General features: G+C 34.9%; 2 protein-coding genes across 2 annotated transcripts; both read left to right on the plus strand.

Moving 5' to 3' along the window:
* The first annotated feature begins 2,881 nt into the window (after window positions 1–2,881).
* On the plus strand, window positions 2,882–6,379 carry LOC135955613 (uncharacterized). The gene has a single exon (XM_065505971.1). It carries the CDS (start codon window positions 2,882–2,884, stop codon window positions 6,377–6,379), a length of 3,498 nt encoding a protein of 1,165 aa, XP_065362043.1.
* A 65-nt stretch (window positions 6,380–6,444) lies between these two features.
* Window positions 6,445–8,344, plus strand: LOC135955614 (uncharacterized). The gene is made up of 2 exons (XM_065505972.1): window positions 6,445–7,238; window positions 7,375–8,344. Exons 1-2 carry the CDS (start codon window positions 6,445–6,447, stop codon window positions 8,342–8,344), a joined length of 1,764 nt encoding a protein of 587 aa, XP_065362044.1.
* The last annotated feature ends 13,204 nt before the right edge of the window (window positions 8,345–21,548 follow it).

The raw sequence follows: 21,548 nt of genomic DNA on the forward strand, positions 1-21,548 counted from the left end.
AATGTGTTCCATGCATCAGTCATAACACCAAAATTGACAGAATTCAACACTGTGTGTTGTTTTTGTTTTGAGAGAGTTTGAAAGAATTATTCGTCTCAGATGTTCGTGTTGCTAACAGTAAGATCGTGTTTTCTGTGTGTACAGTGATGTTAACTTTATAATTTCGATTACCGTACAGCCTTAAAAAAATTACCGTTTTTTAGGTAAAATTACCGTATCCAAAGTTTAGTACAAAAATAATAATATTTTCTTATTGAAACAGGTTTATTTTTATAATTCAATATATCGAGGGCCTATATCCAAAACTCTCTATCTTAAAAAACAACTTTTCAGGAAAGCCAAAAAACTTTTTTTCGCGTATTACTTGAGTTATTAAAATTCGGTATGAAAATCCCTTTATTTCTTCTCAAAATATTCAATGTGTATATTAAAATGAAAAGATAGAGGATTTTGCATTTTAATAGAATTAAATTATTTTGATTTCATTTATGCCATCGTCAGTTTTTAACGTAATTTATTTAAGAAACGGCTCAAAAAAACTTTAAAAGTAGACACTTTTTTAAGCAAACTCTAACTTTAACCATTTATTTTTATGCCATGGAAATTATATTTTCCAAAAACAAAATGTTCAAATATTTTCATGGTAATTAATTTTTGTAAATGATTGAAAAATGTAAAATTCATGTTCAGCATTCAAAAATTAGTAAGAAAACATGAATTGCAAGAAGAAATTATACCAAAAAATTATTTGAAAAGATAGAGGCTTTTGCATTCGGAAAAAATTAATTGTATAATATAGAGAAATAGCAAAAATGCAAATAAAACAGCAAAAGACAATATGGTTGTAAGAAATTCACACCATAGATGAGTACTGTTTTACTGAACATTTTACTATCAAAAAGTAATTTTCGTGAATATCAAAGATAGTCTTATATTTATTTGCCTTATAATATAAATTCCGTATCTATTTATTTAAATTCATCCATTTCAACAGCTTCTGGGAAATGCAAAACTAAAGGAATTATAGAAATGTTGGTTTCGAACAATTGGGGATTTATGACGATCAGTTTTTAATACTAATTTGTATGTTGAAATATCCATACTTGAAAGACTTGCGATTACTTTACCGCCTAGATATATTTTGTCTAGTGGTAGTTGGTTATCATCATCCTCAAAGTTTTATGATTATTTTAATGAGAAATATGACACATTATAGAAATATAACGTTTGGGATATAATTTTTAAAAATTTAAACCTTTTAAAATTACCGTACAAATGTAGAAATTACCTGCCTACCGTACAGAGGTCTAAATTACCGTACAATACGGTAATTACCGTACGGTTAACATCACTGTGTGTGTATACCAGCGAGCTGCAGTGAGCTCTCTTGTTTTTGTTTTCACATGTACGCAAGCACACAAATTGTATAAAAACAGTCAGTCTCGCATGAGCATTGATAGAAGCAGGTTGTGTTACGCTTTTGTGCTTGTTTATTTCATTATTTCAGTTATTTGTTTTTGCCAGAGAATAATACTCAACGCATACAACTACAATATCTAAAAACTGTAGAGGTGTGAGTTTGCATTTCGCTGGTGTATACCAGTGATGTTCAAAAATGAAGATGTATTGGTGAGAGAGCTACCCAGCAAACATAATGTCAAACACTTAAAATAATAACAAAATGAAGAAAGTTTAGATTTAGAATTTTTGTCAAATAAAACCAATTTATTAAATGAATGTAATTTAAATTTTAAGGAAATGAAAAAATATACATTGTAAGTCCGAAATTCTCTTAAATTTTGTATTTATTTTTGACTTTGTTTTATTGTGTTCAATTGTAATTGAAACGCGTGTGTTTGCTATGCTTCAAACAAAAACAACCAACAACAATGCTTATTAAATTTCTGAAAAAAATTGCGATAGTCCGTCACATGTGGTTTCTTCGCATTCTCAGCGATGAATGAACAAAAGTTTTTAAAAGAGCATAACAAATGTGTGTAAATGTTTCAAACAATTGTTGTATGGCGTGAACATCACTGGTGCAGAAACTTTTGTTTACAACACGACCAACTTACACAAATATACATTCACAACAACAACACATAATATACATTTTTGGCTGAAGATTTTTATTTTTGACTTATTTTATTGCTACCTCAACTGCTACTTCTATTACTACTAAATTTTAAAAGTAGCAGAATTAATAAAAAACTAATGACTGCTACATCAAAACTTTTTCTTTTTTAAGGTAGCAATAGAAAATAAATTACTCTGCTACTTTTAAATTTTTCTTTTATTAGTACTACTACAACTACTGCTACCAAAATGTGAAGATAGCAGTAGTAGTAGTAATTATTGACTCCGAGTTAATTTTTTAACTAGACTACTTGTCGCCGAATGGCTCATAAGCGAGCTGAAATTTTATTATTTGTCTTTATTATTTGTCATTGTATAATTTTGTAATTCATTTAAAATATTTATTTGAAGTTATATGGCGTCCTGTGAGCCGCCTTAATGTTTTGTTTATTTGTCTTATTTACCTATTTTATTTCGCAACTTTTTGAGCTGATATTTGCTAAATTTTTTGTGGTTCCTTGTCTGCCGGAATAAAACAAAGTTTGCCTGCCGGAACATAAAATAATTGTTTGAAGATTTCCAAAAGTGGTTCCTTGCCTGCCGGAACATAAAATACATTTTTTAAAAATATTTTAAAGTGGTTCCCTTTCTGCCGGAACAAATAAAAATATATTTAAAACATTTTGGTGCTTATTTGCTGTGATTTTTGTGAGATTTTGTGTGCTCTTTGAGAAACGCTTGTGATTATTTGTGGTTCATAATGCATCGCTCCCCAGCAAGAAAAAGCCAGCGATTACAGTCAACAATGAGCCAGCCTAGTAGTGGTTCCTCGCCTGCCGGAACAAAAATTGTTTCTCAACAAGTGGCTCCATCGGTCGCCGGAGTTTCTTCTTTGCCTGCCAGTTCCCATGTCGCCGGAACATCGTTGACTCCCTCCGCCGCTGGAGTGCCTCCACAAAACGTAAGTACCATTGACGTCACAACAAATCAACCAATTGTAATTGCTCCTTCTGTCGCCGGAGTGCCTACAAGTTCCACCGCCGCCGGAACAACTTATGCCATAGCTACCACAGTTGCCAATGTTCAACATAACCAACAAAATTTTGCTGAAAATAATTTAAGCTCTTCTGCACAGCTTAATTTGGAAGGCCTTCAAAGTCAGATCAACATTCTTCAGGCCCAGTTGTTAAATGCCCAACGAGCGTTGTCGATTGCCACAAACGCTAATTCGACGCCGAGTTCTTCAGCCGCCATGCCACAGCCATCCAATATGGCGCCGCCAGTAACGGGTACCAGCGAAGTCAACGTTGACAATTCTGCCTCAGCCAACGTTGACTGCACTGAACGTCGTACGCCATTTTCTTCGGTAAGCTGCAATGAAAATAATTTTTCGAATTTGTGTGGAAGTCAACCGTTGCCGCCAAATTTCCGATTGTCTCAAAATGGTGGTTCGTTATTGATGCATCGAAAAATTTATGATTTACCGGATTTTAGTGGCTCGCCTGAAGATTGGCCCATGTTCTCAACGGCTTTTAATCAATCGACTGCTGTTTATAATTATAATAATTTTGAAAATTGTTTAAGGCTCCAAAAAGCTTTGAAGGGTGATGTCCGTGAATGTGTGAAGTCGTTGCTGATCCATGCAGATAACGTGAGTATGGTTATGGAACAATTGTGTTTTCAATATGGTCGCCCAGAGATGCTTATTCGTTGCCAGCTACAACAAGTGAAAGAAATTTCGCCCATTAGTGAAAGTGCTGTGGATAAGCTTGTGCCCTTTGCTGTTAAAGTGCGGAATCTTGCCGCCTTTTTGGAAACTGCTAATGGACAACAGCACTTAGCTAATACAACATTAATGGAAGAATTGGTCGGAAAGCTTCCAATTAGTAAACGAATGGAGTTGGCCCGCTGTGCCTCAACAATAAAACCATACCCAACTATTTTGGATTTTAGCAAATGGCTCAAAGATGTTGCTGATTTGGTAAGAATGGTGCAAACTACAAGTGGAAATCGTCAAAATAATGAACCCAAAAGAAAAGTTGTCCTTCATGCTGCTGATGGTCAACGTAAACAACAAGAATGCCCTATGTGCCAGGCAAATCATAAAATATTTGATTGTAGAAAATTTGGTTCATTAAGTGTGCCTAATCGTTGGAGTGAAGTGAAAAAAATGAGGTTATGTTTTTCGTGTCTGGGTAGTGGACATTCGAGTAGATTTTGCCGTTATCGAAAGACGTGTCCCGTGGATGGTTGTCTAAGAAAACATAACAAATTATTACATGATGTCAAAATTAATGATGGTGGAAATAATACGCTTTCGTCTGAGTCGCCTGCTCCAAGTGGTTCCACAAATGAAAATGAGTCTGTTCTTAGCTGTGTGTCTAAAGCTGCAGATAAAGGTGTGTTGTTGTTCCGAGTGGTGCCAATTGTGCTTTATGGTCCCAGTAATAAAATTGAAACCTATGCGTTGTTGGATGAAGGTTCATCGGTTACTATGGTGGACAGCTCCTTGGTGAAGAAACTTGGTCTTCAGGGGCATCAAAGTCAATTGAATTTGAATTGGTATGCTGGTAAGGCATCACAAGAAACGGCAACAGTGGTTGATATGCACGTAAGTGGAATTGGTAAGCAGAGAAAATATGCCTTGCGAAACGTTTATGGAGTTTCAAATTTAAAATTGCCGGCCCAAAGCTTCAATATGGATTTAAGTCGCCATCCTGGTTTGCCCATTAAATTATATAATGATGTTGTTCCCAAAGTTCTGATTGGATTAGATCATTCTCATCTGGGACTTCCTGATGAAATTGTGTCTCTGGATGAAAATGGTCCATATGCTGCTAACACCCCATTAGGATGGGTCGTATTTGGGAAAATGATGGGTAAGCAATCTAGCGAAAATTTGTGTCTTTTGTTAGTTCAGCCAGAGCAAAGACTCTATGACTTAGTGGCAAATTATTTTGAAACGGAGAATTTTGGTGTGAAGTTATTGCCGGTCATAGAATCAAAGGATGACTTACGGGCTCGGAAAATTATGAACGAAACTACAGTTAAGATTGATGGTAGATTCCAAACTCGGCTCTTGTGGCGTGAAGATGATGTTGTGTTGCCTGATAGCTACACCATGGCTCTAAATAGACTTGTTGGTATTGAGCGAAAGATGAATAGAAGTCCTGAATTTGGTGCTGCCTACAAATCCATCATGAGGGATTATTTGTCCAAGAGGTATGTACGTAAATTGTCGCCTATTGAAGCTGCTGATTTGTGCCCCAGGACTTGGTATCTTCCGCATTTTGGAGTGATTAATCCTAATAAGCCAGGAAAAATTCGTTTAGTGTTTGATGCTGCCGCAACTGTTGAAGGTGTTTCCCTGAATTCTAAACTGCTAAAAGGCCCGCAGCAATATAAGCCTCTGCCATCCGTTTTATTTAATTTTCGAGTTGGTGCTGTAGCAGTGTGTGGGGACATCAAAGAAATGTTTCACCAAGTTATTGTAGCTCCTGAAGATAGATGCTCTCAAAGATTTCTTTGGCGTGAAGACACTAGAGAACCACCTGATTCTTATGAAATGCTAGTCATGACTTTTGGTGCTGCTTGCTCGCCTTGTGTAGCCCATTATGTCAAAGAAACAAATGCCCTAAGCTATCGTGATAAATATCCTCGTGCAGTGAAGTCGATTGTTGATCATCATTATGTAGATGATTTTGTGGATAGTTTTCCGACGCAAGCAAGGGCCATTGAGATTGCCAAACAAGTGCGCGACATTCATAAATCAGCTGGGTTTGAACTACGTAATTTTTCATCGAACTCTTCTAAAGTAATTGTGGCTCTTAAAGGTACAGTGGAAAGTCCGGTGAATTTTTCCAGCGATGTCAACCAGCTACAATCAGAGAAGATACTTGGTATGTATTGGCAACCTAAAGATGATACTTTCAGGTTCAATTTGAAGTTCCACAACGTGAATGCTGATGTTATAGAAGGTATGAGGTGTCCAACAAAACGCGAGCTTTTAAGTGTGGTTATGTCCGTTTTTGATCCACTTGGTTTCCTGAGCTACTACATGATAACGGCAAAGTTACTGATGCGTGAAGTTTGGAGACACAATATACGATGGGATGATGCATTGCCCGGAGAATTAAACGAGATGTGGAATAATTGGCGCCAAGAGCTACAAAATGTCATCCATGTTAAAGTGCCTCGATTTTATTTTAGAAATGGTGTTCCTTCTCGCCTGGAACTACATGTTTTTGTCGACGCTAGTGAAGATGCATTTGGTGCCGTGTCATACTTTATTATCATACTATAAATGCTGATAATAAAATTGAAGTGACTTTTGTAGCTGCAAAAACTAGATGTGCTCCTCTGAAAGCAATGAGTATTCCTCGGCTCGAACTTCAGGCTGCTGTATTGGGTACTCGTTTGATGGGTACAATTTTGAAGGAACATTCCATTAAGGTATCAAGAATAGTTTGCTGGAGTGATTCAACCACCGTAGTTAGTTGTATTGGATCTGAAAGCCGAAGATATAAACCCTTTGTTGCCCATAGAATTACTGAGATTATTGATTCTACTAGCCCAGCAGATTGGAGATGGCTGCCAACAAATCTTAATGTTGCCGATGAAACTACAAGAATGAAAAGCCAGGTTAATTTTTCAGATGATTGCCGCTGGTTTACGGGACCTAAATTTCTATACGAATATGAAGATGAATGGCCAAAAACGCAAGAAATACCTACTTGTAGCCTAGACACTGAAGAACTTCGTCCCAAATTTGCTTTGCTGGTAAATACCCCTGTTGTTTTTGAATTCGATAGATTTTCATCATATTTGAAATTAAAACGTACGATTGCCTGGGTGTTACGTTTTATAAATCGTTGCCAAAAGAAGATTGGTCCTGAAGAAGGAAATGGTTTAACTACTGCAGAGTTAAAAAGTGCTGACATTTGTCTTTGCCGTCAAGCCCAACGAGAAAAATTTAGCGCTGAAATTGAAATTATTAAAAATGAAGGTACTTTGCCCAAAAGTAGTGAGTTGTATGCCCTGACTCCATATATGGATGAAAATTCATTACTTCGAGTTTATGGTCGTGTGGATGCAGCTAGTTGGTTACCATTGGATATAAGGCGTCCGATTATATTACCGTCGTTTCATCCTGTCACCGAGTTGTTTGTGGCCCATGTACACGAAAAAATGAAACATCAAAATTTTGAAGCTACAGTTTGTGAAATTCGAAGATCATTTTGGATTCCCCGCCTTAGAAAAAATTTTACGTAAGCGTGTTTCTAATTGTTTTATTTGCAGATTTCGTCGTACATTGCCGGTGCCACCACTTATGGGTTCTCTGCCAAAAGACAGATTGACGCCATATATTCGTCCATTTTCCTACACTGGATTGGACTATTTTGGTCCAGTTATTGTAACCGTTGGTCGTCGCCATGAAAAACGTTGGGTGGCCTTATTTACTTGTCTGACCATAAGGGGCATTCATTTGGAAGTCGCTTTCGATTTGTCAACCGATGCGTGTATTCTTGCCATACGCAATTTTATAAATCGACGTGGCCTGCCTACAAGACTGAGGAGCGATAATGGTACAAATTTTGTTGGTGCTGATAAAGTTGCCAAGAGGTTCAGTGAAGTATTTGATGTGGCTCAAATTCAAGATGAACTTACATCTAAAGGTATAGATTGGCAGTTTAATTGTCCACATAATCCTGCAGAAGGTGGTATATGGGAACGGATGGTCCAATGTGTAAAGCGTGTGTTGCAGTCAACTTTGAAAGAATCCGCCCCTCGTGAACACACACTGCAAAGTTTCCTGATTGAAGCGGAAAATATTGTGAATTCCCGTCCGTTGACACACTTGCCGTTGAGCCACGAAGATGAAGAACCACTAACGCCTAATCATTTTTTGTTGGGTTGCCCTAATACAACACAAACTCCTGCCGGAGCAAAAGACGAACAGCCTGTTGTAGTAAAAAAGCAGTGGCGCATTTCCCGTCAGCTACGTGATCATTTCTGGAACAGGTGGATAAAAGAATATTTGCCCACGTTGACTAGACGCTCCAAATGGTGTCAACGTACGAAGCCTATTGCTATTGGTGATTTGGTTCTAATTTGCGATCCAGCCGTGTCCCGTAGAGATTGGAAGCGAGGCAGAGTGGAAGAGGTGTTTATAGGTAGAGATGGTGTTATTCGTCGTGCTGATGTACGTACTAGTACAGGAATACTAAAGCGACCTGTTTCCAAGCTTGCTGTCCTTGATTTGGAGTAGTGAATCGTAGCCGATCCACGGGGGTGGGGATGTCGCCGAATGGCTCATAAGCGAGCTGAAATTTTATTATTTGTCTTTATTATTTGTCATTGTATAATTTTGTAATTCATTTAAAATATTTATTTGAAGTTATATGGCGTCCTGTGAGCCGCCTTAATGTTTTGTTTATTTGTCTTATTTACCTATTTGTTAGTGAAGATTATGTATTAGTTGTTGTTCTTTTTTACATTGATCTCACTGCAGTGCTTTGTTTCGTTAAGTTGGTACCGTTATTTTTAATGTGTTATACACATAAATAACTAGTGGTCCAAATAAAATAATAATTTAAAGTAAAATCAGTTCATAAGGGAAAAGCACTGCGGTAAGTAGTTGAACATTATTTGTATTTCTTTTATTTAATTTTAATAATTTTTTTAATAGAAATAAACGCACCGTGTCGCACCGCACATTACTGCAAATTATTTAAAATTGTTTGTGTCTTTTTTGGTGTTGTTAAATTCGCCCCTTATGGACGACCATCGCAGCCAGCGATAACACTACTTGTGTTTTTTCGTTGCTACTGCTACTTGTAGTGTAGTTTTTTAAACACTGGAAAATAGAACAAAATTTAAATAAATTAAAATTTAAAAATTTTTTAGAACTCTGTGTGTCTGGTAAAAATTCAAAAGGCACCAATACATATACATTTTTGTTACTAACACATATTTAGACTTAGGTACTTTTTCACTAACCCATGTATAGAGTTAGGTACTGCTGTCAAAGAGTTGGACTACTTGTTATACTTTGTTTGCTGGCAAATCATATATGGAGGATGCAACGTAATGGTATGATGGCTGTTTTTCTGCTGCTGGAGTTGGCCCATCGCTCAAAATTAATGAAATAATGAATGGATTTAACTATAGAGACATCCAAAATTCTGAGGATAATATGGCTCTTCGATGAGTTATTCAGTACGATATCGACCCAAGCACTCTTCGCATGTTGTTAAATCATGGCTAGCACAAGAAAGAGTTTCGGTAATGGAATGGCCACCACAGTTACCAGATCTAAACCCCATTGAGAACCTTTAGGAAATCGTTAATCAAAGAATCGAAGCACTAATTCAGATATTATGTTTCAATGATTGGTAGTTGCATAATATGCAACTAATTGCATATTATGTTTTGGCCAATGAAATATCAACCCATACGTAGTTTTTTAATTTTTTTTCTTTTCAATGCAAAAAATTCTGAATTAAATTTCATATTCTTATTTTTAAAGCATTAATAAAAAATATTATAATTAAATTAATATTTTTGTTTACCTTTAAAACTAATTTAAACTTTTGTAAAATTCTGTTACTAGTTGCATATGTTTTGACCACCACTGTATATAATACTATCGTTAAACCATATTTTGAATAAGGCTCAACGGTTTTATACCCATGCTGCTCAGATGTACATATTGATAGGCTACAAAAATTACAAAATAAAGCGATGTGTGCAATACTAAGATGTAATAGGTACACACCGATGCTCAAGACTTTCGATTACAATGTGCGAATAATAACAATACGCAAAAATCACTGTTTTAAAAAGGTTCCAAACTATACATTTTTTTTATTTTTTTCTTGATTGAATTTTTCTTTTGAGAAATTTACAATAAGTATTAAAATCTTAACCTAAACTAAAACTAAAGTTGTTATTGCCGCTGCAATGTCCAACATGAGTGCTCGTTAAAATGATTATCTGGCCAGATCCAGTGTTTCCAATCGCCTCAGTCGTCTACGACCCCTGGCAAGGGGATTTGGATTAATTTTGAAACGTATTTTAAACTGGAGAGTTTGATCTCCTAGCATATTATGGGGACATTGAGATAACCTGTTATTGTATTTAACAGTTCTGACTGCTTTCTTTGTAATTTTTCAACGTTAGATGAGGAGTCTGTTCCCCATAGCTGAATGCCGTATAAAAAGCAGTTTGTATTCCAAGTCTAGAGCAGACCTTGGCTTCAATATGGTTGGGCCATGTTAAAAGGCGATCAAGATGGATACAGAGATATCTCACATGGCTCTGTTCTTGAATTTTGATATTATTTATCTGTATGGAAGGGCAACTTTCTCGTCTTAGAGTAAATGTAACGTTTTTTTTTTATTTCATATTTTATTATACCCTTCACCTTCGTGAGAAGGGTATATATAAGTTTGTCATTCCGTTTGTAATTTCTACATTTTTCATTTCCGACCCTATAAGGTATATATATTCTGGATCCTTATAGATAGCGGAGTCGATTAAGCCATGTCCGTCTGTCTGTTGAAATCAATTTTCTGAAGGGATTTCTCCGGGATCCAAATCTTCAACAATTCTGTCAGACACACTTTCGAGAATTTTGCTATTTAAAATCAGCAAAATCCGTCCATAAATAACGGAGATATGAGCAAAAATCCAAGACAACCTCTGAAAATTTCATCAAAAATCAGAATGTATTGCATGCTTTGACAAAAAAGCAACAAAACGTATGTTTGGATGTGCATGCTTTGGGTATTTTGTTTTTTTTTGTGTTTTGTTTCTTTTGGCGTTGTTGTTGTTTTTTATACAACTAAAGTTTAGTTTGGTTGTGTGTTGGTTTTTTTGACAAAAAAAACAACAAAACGTATGTTTGGATGTGCATGCTTTGTGTATTTTGTTTTTTTTGTGTTTTGTTTCTTTTGGCGTTGTTGTTTTTTATACAACTAAATTTTTGTTTGGTTGTGTGTTGGTTTTTTTGACAAAAAAGCAACAAATCGTATGTTTGGATGTGCATGCTTTGCGTTTTTTTGTTTTTCTTTTGTGTTTTGTTTCTTTTGGCGTTGTTGTTGTTTTTTATACAATTAAACGTATGTTTGGATGTGTGTTGGTTTCATTTTTGTTTTTTCTTTTGGTGTTTTGTTTCGTTTGGCGTTGTTGTTGTTTTGATAAATTTAGGATGCTGTACGCTGAAAGTGGGCAATGTACATACATATATACTAATTATAAAAAATAATAATGCATCCACAACAAAGGTGAAGGGTATATAAGATTCGGCATAGCCGAATATAGCACTCTTACTTGTTTTTAATTAAAGTCGTATTAAGTTAAGTTATATCATTATTTTATTTATTTTTAATGTAAATATGCATAGTGTTTTCATAACTGGAATGCAATAAAATATTTCCATTTTAATGCAAGAAGCAGAATTGGAAAATTTATCTTCTCTCTGGACACTTTTTAGACTAAAATTTAGATATAATAATAATAATACACTAAATGGATAGAATTGGTAGGTATCATATGCGTGGCACGTTTTCTCCCGCACTGTGACACTATTACGATAAGAAAGCGATATCATATTCGATGAGTTTCAACTTCAAGATGATACGTTTGGGACACTTTTTGGATAGTAATTGTTGACAGGGTAACTATACATGTGATAGTGAAAAAGTACCTAAGTCTAAATATGTGTTAGTAATAAAAATGTATATGTGTTGGTGCCTTTTGAATTTTCACCAGACACACAGAGTTTGTTACGAACCTGCTGTTGGCCTCTGGATTCCACCACCCTACTAGCTCACGCGGCTTCACCTCGGGGTGTGATTCTCAACCCTTTGGTGGCCGAGGTCCGCCACAAAATAAAATGAAATTCAACAAACTTAAATACCTAATCAACATACAAAGAGTGAAACAAACACACATAGGGAGAAAGATGACATTCTCCAATCGCCCAATCCCTACCATGGCCGTATTACATCCCTTACCATTATATTACGGACGCCATAATCCGTTCATCACGTCTTATCCATCAATAATCCCAATAAATTTTCTACTCAATCTTGTTCATTATTTTTGATATAATTTATTAAAACATATTTGAAACTATATTTACCCTAATTAATAACAAAATAAACACTTAAAAATTCTAATTCGTATACTATGTTTTCTTGGCATTTTTAAATCAAATAATTCTTATAAATATAAGTTGCCCTAAAACAATCTTGCCACTTTTTTTCAACAAACAAAATCATATAATAAAAACTTAAACATAAAATACAACACAATTAAAATTACGAAAGGATCGAATGATATTAAATAAAAAACAGGCCTCAAAAATCTTCTGCCTGACCGATGTTATTGCAACTAAAATAATTTTCCCTAAAAGAGCTCTCTGAGGTACTGGTAACAATAATAGACAATTTTTTCTATTTTTCTTTCATATTTAAAATTACATCTAACGATCCCTCTCACAATGATAAGATTTCACTAACAAAAAAAACTTAAATTAAAATAAACGTTATTTAAATATACTTAAAACTAATTCCTAACTTAAACACTACTGAGAGCAGTTATTTTTCTTAAATTTCCTATTGGGTCTTTAGTTTTTCTTATATTCAGGAACTTTTTTTATGGGTTTGAAAATTCGCTACCCTTTTTACCCTAGACTCATTTGTGAGCTTTCACGGAGGAACTGTATAAAGCGCTTTATATAGAGCTTTCCTGGATTACTGATCGTTATTGCCAAACCAAAATTATAATTTCACTTTTAGGATGCCACTTTAACACTGGTACTGTTAATTATAAAAGAAATATTTTTCGTTACCTTTTTTTCTTAAATTCGTCTCGACATGACATGGCTTACGTTAGTCCTTCTGTGACTCCTGTTCCCTTCTTCGCAAAATCCTTAAGAGTGTGGTAACTTTTCCAATCAGTTGCAGTTCAAAACTATTAATCACACAATATAGCATATAATTCCTCTGGGCAAAAAGGGATTTCTATAAAACTTTCCACATTAATTAGGATTGAAACACTTTCGTATCCCCATAATATCAAAACTTACTTTCTTAACTTATTTTCTAGTCACAAATCACAAAATGTAGATAATAAAATCAATTTAAATGTTTCACTATATTTCTCAATTTGATAATTTAAAAATTAAATATTTAAGCTTTCAACTTGGTAACTTAATACTTGACTGTTTGAAGTTTTCTCTTTTAGTGAACTTAATATTTGTTTCGTATAGCTGATAATAAAGACCTTTAGTTGTTACAAAACAACAAAACTAGAACATAAAAAACAAGTACCGAAAACTAACATTAACATACATTCATTTTTCACGAATACATTGGGTCATTAACTTGCTTCCTTTGGCCTTGAACTCATCAACAGCAATATCGCAGAGAAAAATCGTTTAAATTTTCTCTTCCTTCGGATAAAATATAAATCTACCTACTATATCAACTCTGCTTGTACCATTCTCATGCAACTCTGAATGCAAAAGCTCATTTTCCATAATGGACTTCCAGTAATAAACAGCTGACATTAAACCAAAAATAAGACTGAGCAAACATAAACAAAAACATTTGTGTGAAAATAAAATAAATAATAAAATTGAAATTTAGCACACCAAAAATAACTCCGACCACAATGGAATATCATTATCAGGACTGGACCCTACAGACAATAAAGAAAAAGAAACATAAATGTTGCCTACAAAAAAAAAACTAACAAACAAAAATAACTAAACTACAAACAAACTGCAAGAACTAAATAAAATAAATGCATGTCCATACAAAAATAAATGAATGTGTTTACAAAAAATTGAGGTGCAAATAAAGCAAAAATATCCCCGCAACAAAACTCCGATGCCGCTGATGGTAGTCAGAGGGAGCGGTGTGCGGCTAAGTTCCAGCATGACCAACGTGGGGAACTCCCACACCCTGAGATTTTATCAGCCGGGCATTAAAATTTAGCTGTATCCAATGGTGGGAATTTGGGTATCACAATCCCTACTGGCGTAACAATGAACTAACTACTATCCTATATTATATTCTCCCGGTAAATTACGTAGACGTCCAAGAAAATTCAGGTACTAAAATGATTTAACTCACTTAAGTGTTAAACAACAATATTGAATCAAAGACATAGAAAAGTGTCAATATTAGGACGAAAACAAAAACATGTATACCGTATAATTTCATTGTTTTCTTAACCTAATATTGCACTTAAATAAACTATATCACAGATGCAAATATTATTGCACTTAAATTTGTTAATCATTCCCTAAAAAAAATAAACAAACATAAAAACGTAGAATTCATAACTAGTACATAGTAAATTTCACCACAAAACTGTAATATAACTAAATCTAATACAATATTAGGACAAAACATAACAAAATTTAAAGTATAATAAAAATAAATAAATAATCAATTCTATTCTAATATTGCACTATATAATAATATCACAGTTTTGGAAAAATCTCAATATTGCACTGTTATTTTTCTATTTATCCAGCAGGATTTTGCCCTACATCAATAGATCGCCTTCGGATAATATATAACATTCATAAAGGTAAAAAAACGCCTACTATTGCCCTTTTCACAAGGAAAATGCATAGTGGCTCCCCAACATTGCTACAGATTCTCACAAATAAATAAATTATAATTCTTCTAATTGGTTCTTGACCAACTGTAGCACCTTTGGCGCAAAATAAACGAATGCTTTTACAAAGCCTATTTAAAATTGGATCGTCAATTATTTAATACATACTACTAGAATCTGTGCAACTTAACTTGGAAATGCCCCTATCATTCCTGTCGCGAACTTCACATACACACATGTTGAAACTTACATTAACTTTCATTATGAAATGTTATTGAAGATAACGAATACATTATCCGAAAATTTACTACGGGAAGTATATATATTACTAATTACATAAGTTTTTACTTTGTTTAATCCTTTTCATAACTATTGTTACAGTCTGGAACACTAAAATTTGATTTGGCATCATATTGAATCATATCAACAAAAAAAATGGGACTTCACAACATTAAACGGACAACTAAAACTATATTGCAGCATAATTCTGGTAAGTAAAATTTTCTTAACATAGATACAATACATAATTAGGTGAAGTTCCCATTAGTACTAGAACTTATAAAGATTATCATGACCCAATTTAGTTATTGCACTATTCTGTTTTCGGCTATATTTTGATATCTTTTGAATGGTATACACCCAGTGATTTTCCCTGGAGTGTCTCCAGTTCGTACATGTTATTTCCGATATCCTTTACCACTTTACATTTAATCCGCCCCATTGCTAAACATGTGATACCCAAATAAAGCGAAAAACGGCGTAACACCTGTGGCAGTATGTACCGAAGTTATTAGGGCACATTCAATCTCGGACAAATACATGTCCCAGTCGCGGTGATCTTTATCAAGGTATGCTCGTATCGCCGATAAAACCGATTGGTTCATCCGTTCGCTTGCATTGCTTTGCGGTGAATATACAGCAGTTTTAAGATGTTGTATATTGTACAGATTCATCAGGCTTTCAAAACTTTTAGCAATAAATTTGCTACCATTGTCGCTGTGCAATACTTCAGGCACTCCAAATTTATGAAATATCTCAGTGACAAGAAAGTTAATAACATTTGAGGTAGTGGCTTCTTTCATTGCCTTTAAAAATATAAATTTTGTAAAATGATCCATAACTATAAGGATATAGCAATTGCCCTTTTTAGACCTGGGATATTTTCCCATAAAATCAATATATAGTTTTTGAAAGGGTCTTTCAGTTACCACTTGCTGTCCTATCTCCGGTCTCATGTTTCTATTGTTAGGCTTAGTTTCTTTGCATGTTTGGCAATTAGCTATAAAATTTTTCACTTTTAGCGTCATTTTCGGCCAGTAGAAAAATCTTTTCAATCTTTCCAATGTTTTTGTAACTCCTCCGTGAGCTGTTATTAGTGTTGAATGGGCATTTTCTATAATAGCTTTAGTAATTGTAACTGGAATCCATAGTTTCCACTGCGACTCTTCCTCATTCTGATCATAAGTCTTCTTGTATACTAGCCCATTTTCAACCTTTAGATCAGGCAACATTTCGGCATTTTTTTCTATATGAGCTGCTAACTCTTTGTATTCATGGCTTTCAAATTCGGTGGTTTCAAATCCTAGCAGATCAGTTATGTCTATCTCATCAATATTGGGCAGCCTTGATAGCATATCTGCTACTATGTTCTCGGAGCCTTTCCTGTGCTCTATTTGGAAATCAAATGCCTGCAATTGTAAAGACCATCTAGCCAATCTTCCCGTCAGATCTTTTAATGACATGAGCCATTTTAGACTGGCGTGATCTGTCACAATTGTAAATGGCATCATTTCAATATATTGCCTGAATTTTTTAACCGCCATAACGGCAGCTAAACACTCCTTCTCTGTAACTGTGTAATTTCGCTGACAACCGTTGAGCTTCTGGGAAAAAAATGCAATAGGATGCTCCTCTTTTTCTCCATGTATTTGCACCGATTCCATAATCACATGCATCGCATTGTATGAAAAATCTTTTTGTAAAGTCGGCATGTCGAAGTACAGGTGCAGATGTCAATGCTCTCTTGAGATTATCAAAAGCTTTGACTGCCTCTGGAGTCATTACAAATTTGTTGGCCTTTTTTAAAGTGTCTGTTAATGGTGCTGATATTACAGAAAAAGCGGCGGTACCAGCCAGCGGTACCCAAGAAGCTTCGAACTTCTCTTATTGATCGTAGTATTTTCATTTCCGTTATTGACTTAACCTTATCTGGGTCTGTTCTCAAAATGCCATTTCCTATAATAAAACCTAAATATTTTAATTCCCTGAAACAAAACTGGGACTTACTTAACCCTATTGTCAAATTGGCTTCACTTAGCTACCTTTTCCAATAATTCTAAGTGCTGATCAAAATCATTAGAAATAATCAGAATATCATCTAAATAAATGAACACGTTGTCCTTAAGCTCTTGTGGGATAACTCTATCCATTAGCCGACACAAGCGCTGAGCCGCATTACAGAGGCCAAATGGCATTACCCTAAATTGATAGAGCGGCCTTCCAGCAACTGTAAATGCGGTGTAAGGCCTGCTTTCTGGGTCCAACACTATCTGCCAAAATGCATATTTGAGATCGACGCTACTTATAAAATAAGTTTCGTCGATTCGGCTAAGAATCAATATTCTGTAGAGGATATGCATTAGGGATGCCAATCCCGAAAATCCCGGGATTTTTCGGGATCGGGATTTCCCGAATCCCGGGATTTGTGAAAAAGAATCCCGGGATTTTTCGGGATTAACAAATCCCGAAATATTATGAGATTTTTGATATTTTAGGAAGATTTTTGAAGCACCCAAAATACTTAGAAAGCTAAATTTCACCATATATTTTATAATACTAATCTCGCTTCAAATCCAAACGCAGACAGATTTTTTCATTTGAATCGGAGAGCAGCACGTCTCCCTTGCATTAACAGGCTTTTACACAATTTACACTTTTACGAAATTTATGTTCAAGTTATTTTCTAAAGGGGACTAGGGGCAAATGTAGCCCGATTTCCACAGTACTTTACAGTATAATTTTAGAGTATTTACAACTTATTTTGTGCAAAATTTTATAAGGATTGCCGCATAATCAAGATATTTATGACTGCTCAAACAGTACTCCGGGGGACAATTGTATGGAGCTAGGGGAAATCATGGACCATTTTATTTTAATTTAACGCATTAGTTTTTGATTTGTTATGTTTTTACTTAAATATATTAATGATATAATAGTTTTTATTGTTGAATTTGATGTTTTTGACGTTTAACTAAAATCCCGAAGTCCCGAAAAACCCCGGGATTTTTCGGGATCCCGGGATCCCGGGATTTACATTTCTAAAATCCCGAATCCCGGGATTTGTAAAACCCAGTCCCGTTTGGCATCCCTAATATGCATCCTTTATCGTCAAACTATTAAGCTTTCTCGCATCGAGACACAATCTGTTTTTCCCCGGCTTCCTAACTATTGTAATCTTGTTATTCCATGGGCTATCACTTAGCTCTATTACCTTCAATTTCAGCATGTTGTCTATCTCTTTGTAAGTGATTTCTTGAACGGCCGGAGAAATAGGATAATATCTATCCTTTACTGGCACTAATCCCTCAACTAACTTGATCTTGTGTCTTTCTAAGGTAGTTTGACCCAAACCTTTCGACTCAAACGTATCAAATTTTTCTATTACGTTGTCTAGTCTACGTTTCTGGTCCCCCGTTAATTCATGAACACCTAACTTATTTTCCTTTTCAAAATCTACAAAATCCTCGATAATTTTATTGACCTCAACTTCTTCTACACCAATCACTTCAGGAGCCAAATTGAACATACGCCAAAAATCAATGCCCAAATATAAAGATTGCTCCAAGTCTGGACAAAGGTACAGAAGGATATTATGCTTCTGTCCTTTATACTGTATGGATGCATTGAATTTACCCAATACCCTGTAGTGCTGACCACTAGCGGTCTTAACACCATAGAATAAAGGTGTAATTTCTAAATTTAACTCCTCTACTATCTCTCTACAATTCTTCCCTAGGATACTAACAGATGCTCCACTATCTAAAAGGCCTGTCATTTCCCTATTCTCAATTACTACATTTAAACAACTTCTATTGTCTTCACTTCCGTTTCCTGCTCTACTCAATGATTCAATTATACAATTCTTTCTTTCTCGCTTGATCTTATACAGTTCCCTAATTCTCTTGATGCGTTTCGTTAATGGTTTTTGTATGTAGTTTTGCCCGAAGATCCTTGATCTTACTTTTGCATAATATTGCTTTCTCATTCCCAATGGTATCATGTGTCTCATTTCCGGTAAATATTTTTCGAAATCGTTACTATCTAAAATTGTACTATTTTTTGATGTTTTTATATCTGGCCTTATGGGCTTTCCGCTGCAGGGTTTTTTGGTGGACGAGGGTCCCCGCTCATTCCCAAGTCCCTCATCCGGTTTCCCTGTTGACAATCAGGACATTTAGGTGCAATTACATTCGGTTTCCCACACCGATAACAGAACAATGTTCTCTCAGCCGAATTGCAATCGCGGAAACCGTGTCCTGTCATTTTGCAGTTCCAGCACTTCAAAAATTGTCCTTGCCCTGTTGTTTGTATAGCAGCGACTTCTTCCAAATTCGGTTCACTATCCGTGAAATTTTCAAATGTAACTTCGTTTACGCTTCTTATGGGCCTTTGCTGTTGAATATTGTTGCGTAAATCTTTTTTTGGAAAATTTCTTTCTGCTTCCAAACATTCGATGCGCAATTGTTCCACTGATGAGACGGAAATAGGATAAACTATTCTTGCCACACTTTCCTTGACATGTCTTTTCATTATCTTGATCATGTCAAATTCGGTAATAGGCTGTACAAGACGAGCTCTCAATTTGCACATTGCATGAAAAAATACTTCCAGAGATTCATTTGGCTGTTGTTTTCGTTCTACCAAATCTCTTATTATTTCCAAATTAGAGGTGTTTGTCCTATATTGGTTATATAATTCACAGCGCAAAGTAGGCCACTTCATCACTCCATGGGTACGGATAAGTAGCCAATACCAATCCTTTGCAGGACCAGTAAATAGTAAATGGAAATCTCTTAAGATTTCGTCCCAACTAATGTTGTAATGCGCCTGAAGATGTTCGATTCGAAAGATAAAATCTTCAATACTCAAATGGAAATTGCTGCCATTGTATACAATTCCCCATTTGTCAACGCGTATATTAATTCTCTCTATATTACCATTATTATTGTTTTCTGAAGCTGTATGACTGCCTGGAGTAGCCCTATTACCCACCATTGGATCAGCGTTCATATTACTGTATCCATTATGAATATTCCCCGTTGGCAAAATATTTTCATTATTTCCTAATTGACGAGGATAAGTTACATTATTCCAAAAACCAATTGGACCGCCCTGAAAGTTGAACCTTGATTCTACTGGAAAAGCATTTCTTTGGGAATTTCCGGGACCATTTACATTATTATTATTTGTTTGTTGAGAATCAACAGAGTTATGAGTTCTAGTAGACATTTCCCTCACGACTTTTGTTAACTCTCCCACAGATTTTGTAATCTCACCAATTTCATCCTGTACCATCTTTTTGACCTGTTCTTCTAAAGCTCTCTGAACTATTAAGGTTTCATCGACTACTAATTCCCTAACCTCGGGACCTATGGCAACATTTGGGACACTTTTCGATGGACCCGGTGCATCATTTACAACGGATGTATTATTGGGTTGATTTGATATTACAATAATAGTACCAGATAAATCTTTACAATTTTCGTTCTCAGCCATTTGTGATCTATTCTTATCAAATCTTCTATGCTTAGGTTTAGTTATTGTGGAATTATTCAAATTTGTATTTGGCATGGACCTTTTCCTATTTCTTGTTTGTATCCTATCTTCTCTGTTCATATCTACTTAGATCTACGTGAATTGCATAATCTAAAATAAAAGTAAAATAAATAATATTGGCTATAGTAAAGAGATTATAATATATATGAATTTAATACACAAATACCTAATAAAAAAAATGGGCATAAAATTAAAAATAATAAAATGATAAAAAAAATAAACTATATTATATATAAAATTAATTAATTATTAAAAAAAACTAAATAGTAAAGACAATACAACAATTAAGATAAAAAAACTATAAAATATTTAACTAGACCAATACAAATAAACAAAACAATAAATATGAATTAATTTCAACTTTGCTATAAACTATTTAACTTGGGATTATTGAATGGCGACGGTTTGACGGTTAATAATATTTGATTCTCAATATCTGAGCTATGTACATATGTGAATGTTTCACTAAAGCGATAAAATTAAAAAAAAGGATTCATCATTACTAAACAGTTTTATCTGTGCTCTTGTATTACCTTAAATCTGTAATCACCAGAGGCCAGTAAACAATTTCCATCGACACAACGGACCACCAGTTCCATAACCAATGCGGCTGTCGATGTGACCATTGCAACTGCTCCACAAAAAAAACTTCAAACTGAACTAAAAAAATTAATAAAACAAAACATGAAGTATGGTAAACGTTTCGAATGAATTCTATTCCATTGCCTAAGATTATACCATATCATCGTCTAATAAGTCGAGCAATTCACCCAGTACTAATAAAATTGAAATTCTGTCGCACAACTGACTTTTTGAATAAATAAATAAAAACGGCTGCGACCATTCATTTTATCAGCGTATCTGGGAACTTGTACGTAGGGCTATGTTAATTACTCTAGTTGTATATTGCTCAGTGTTTTGATCATATACACTAATTACTTCTATCTATTTTCAGATTGGGCGCCATATTCTGTTACGAACCTGCTGTTGGCCTCTGG

The sequence above is a fragment of the Calliphora vicina genome, chromosome 3, assembly GCF_958450345.1.
Source record: "Calliphora vicina chromosome 3, idCalVici1.1, whole genome shotgun sequence".
Lineage (NCBI taxonomy): Eukaryota > Metazoa > Arthropoda > Insecta > Diptera > Calliphoridae > Calliphora > Calliphora vicina.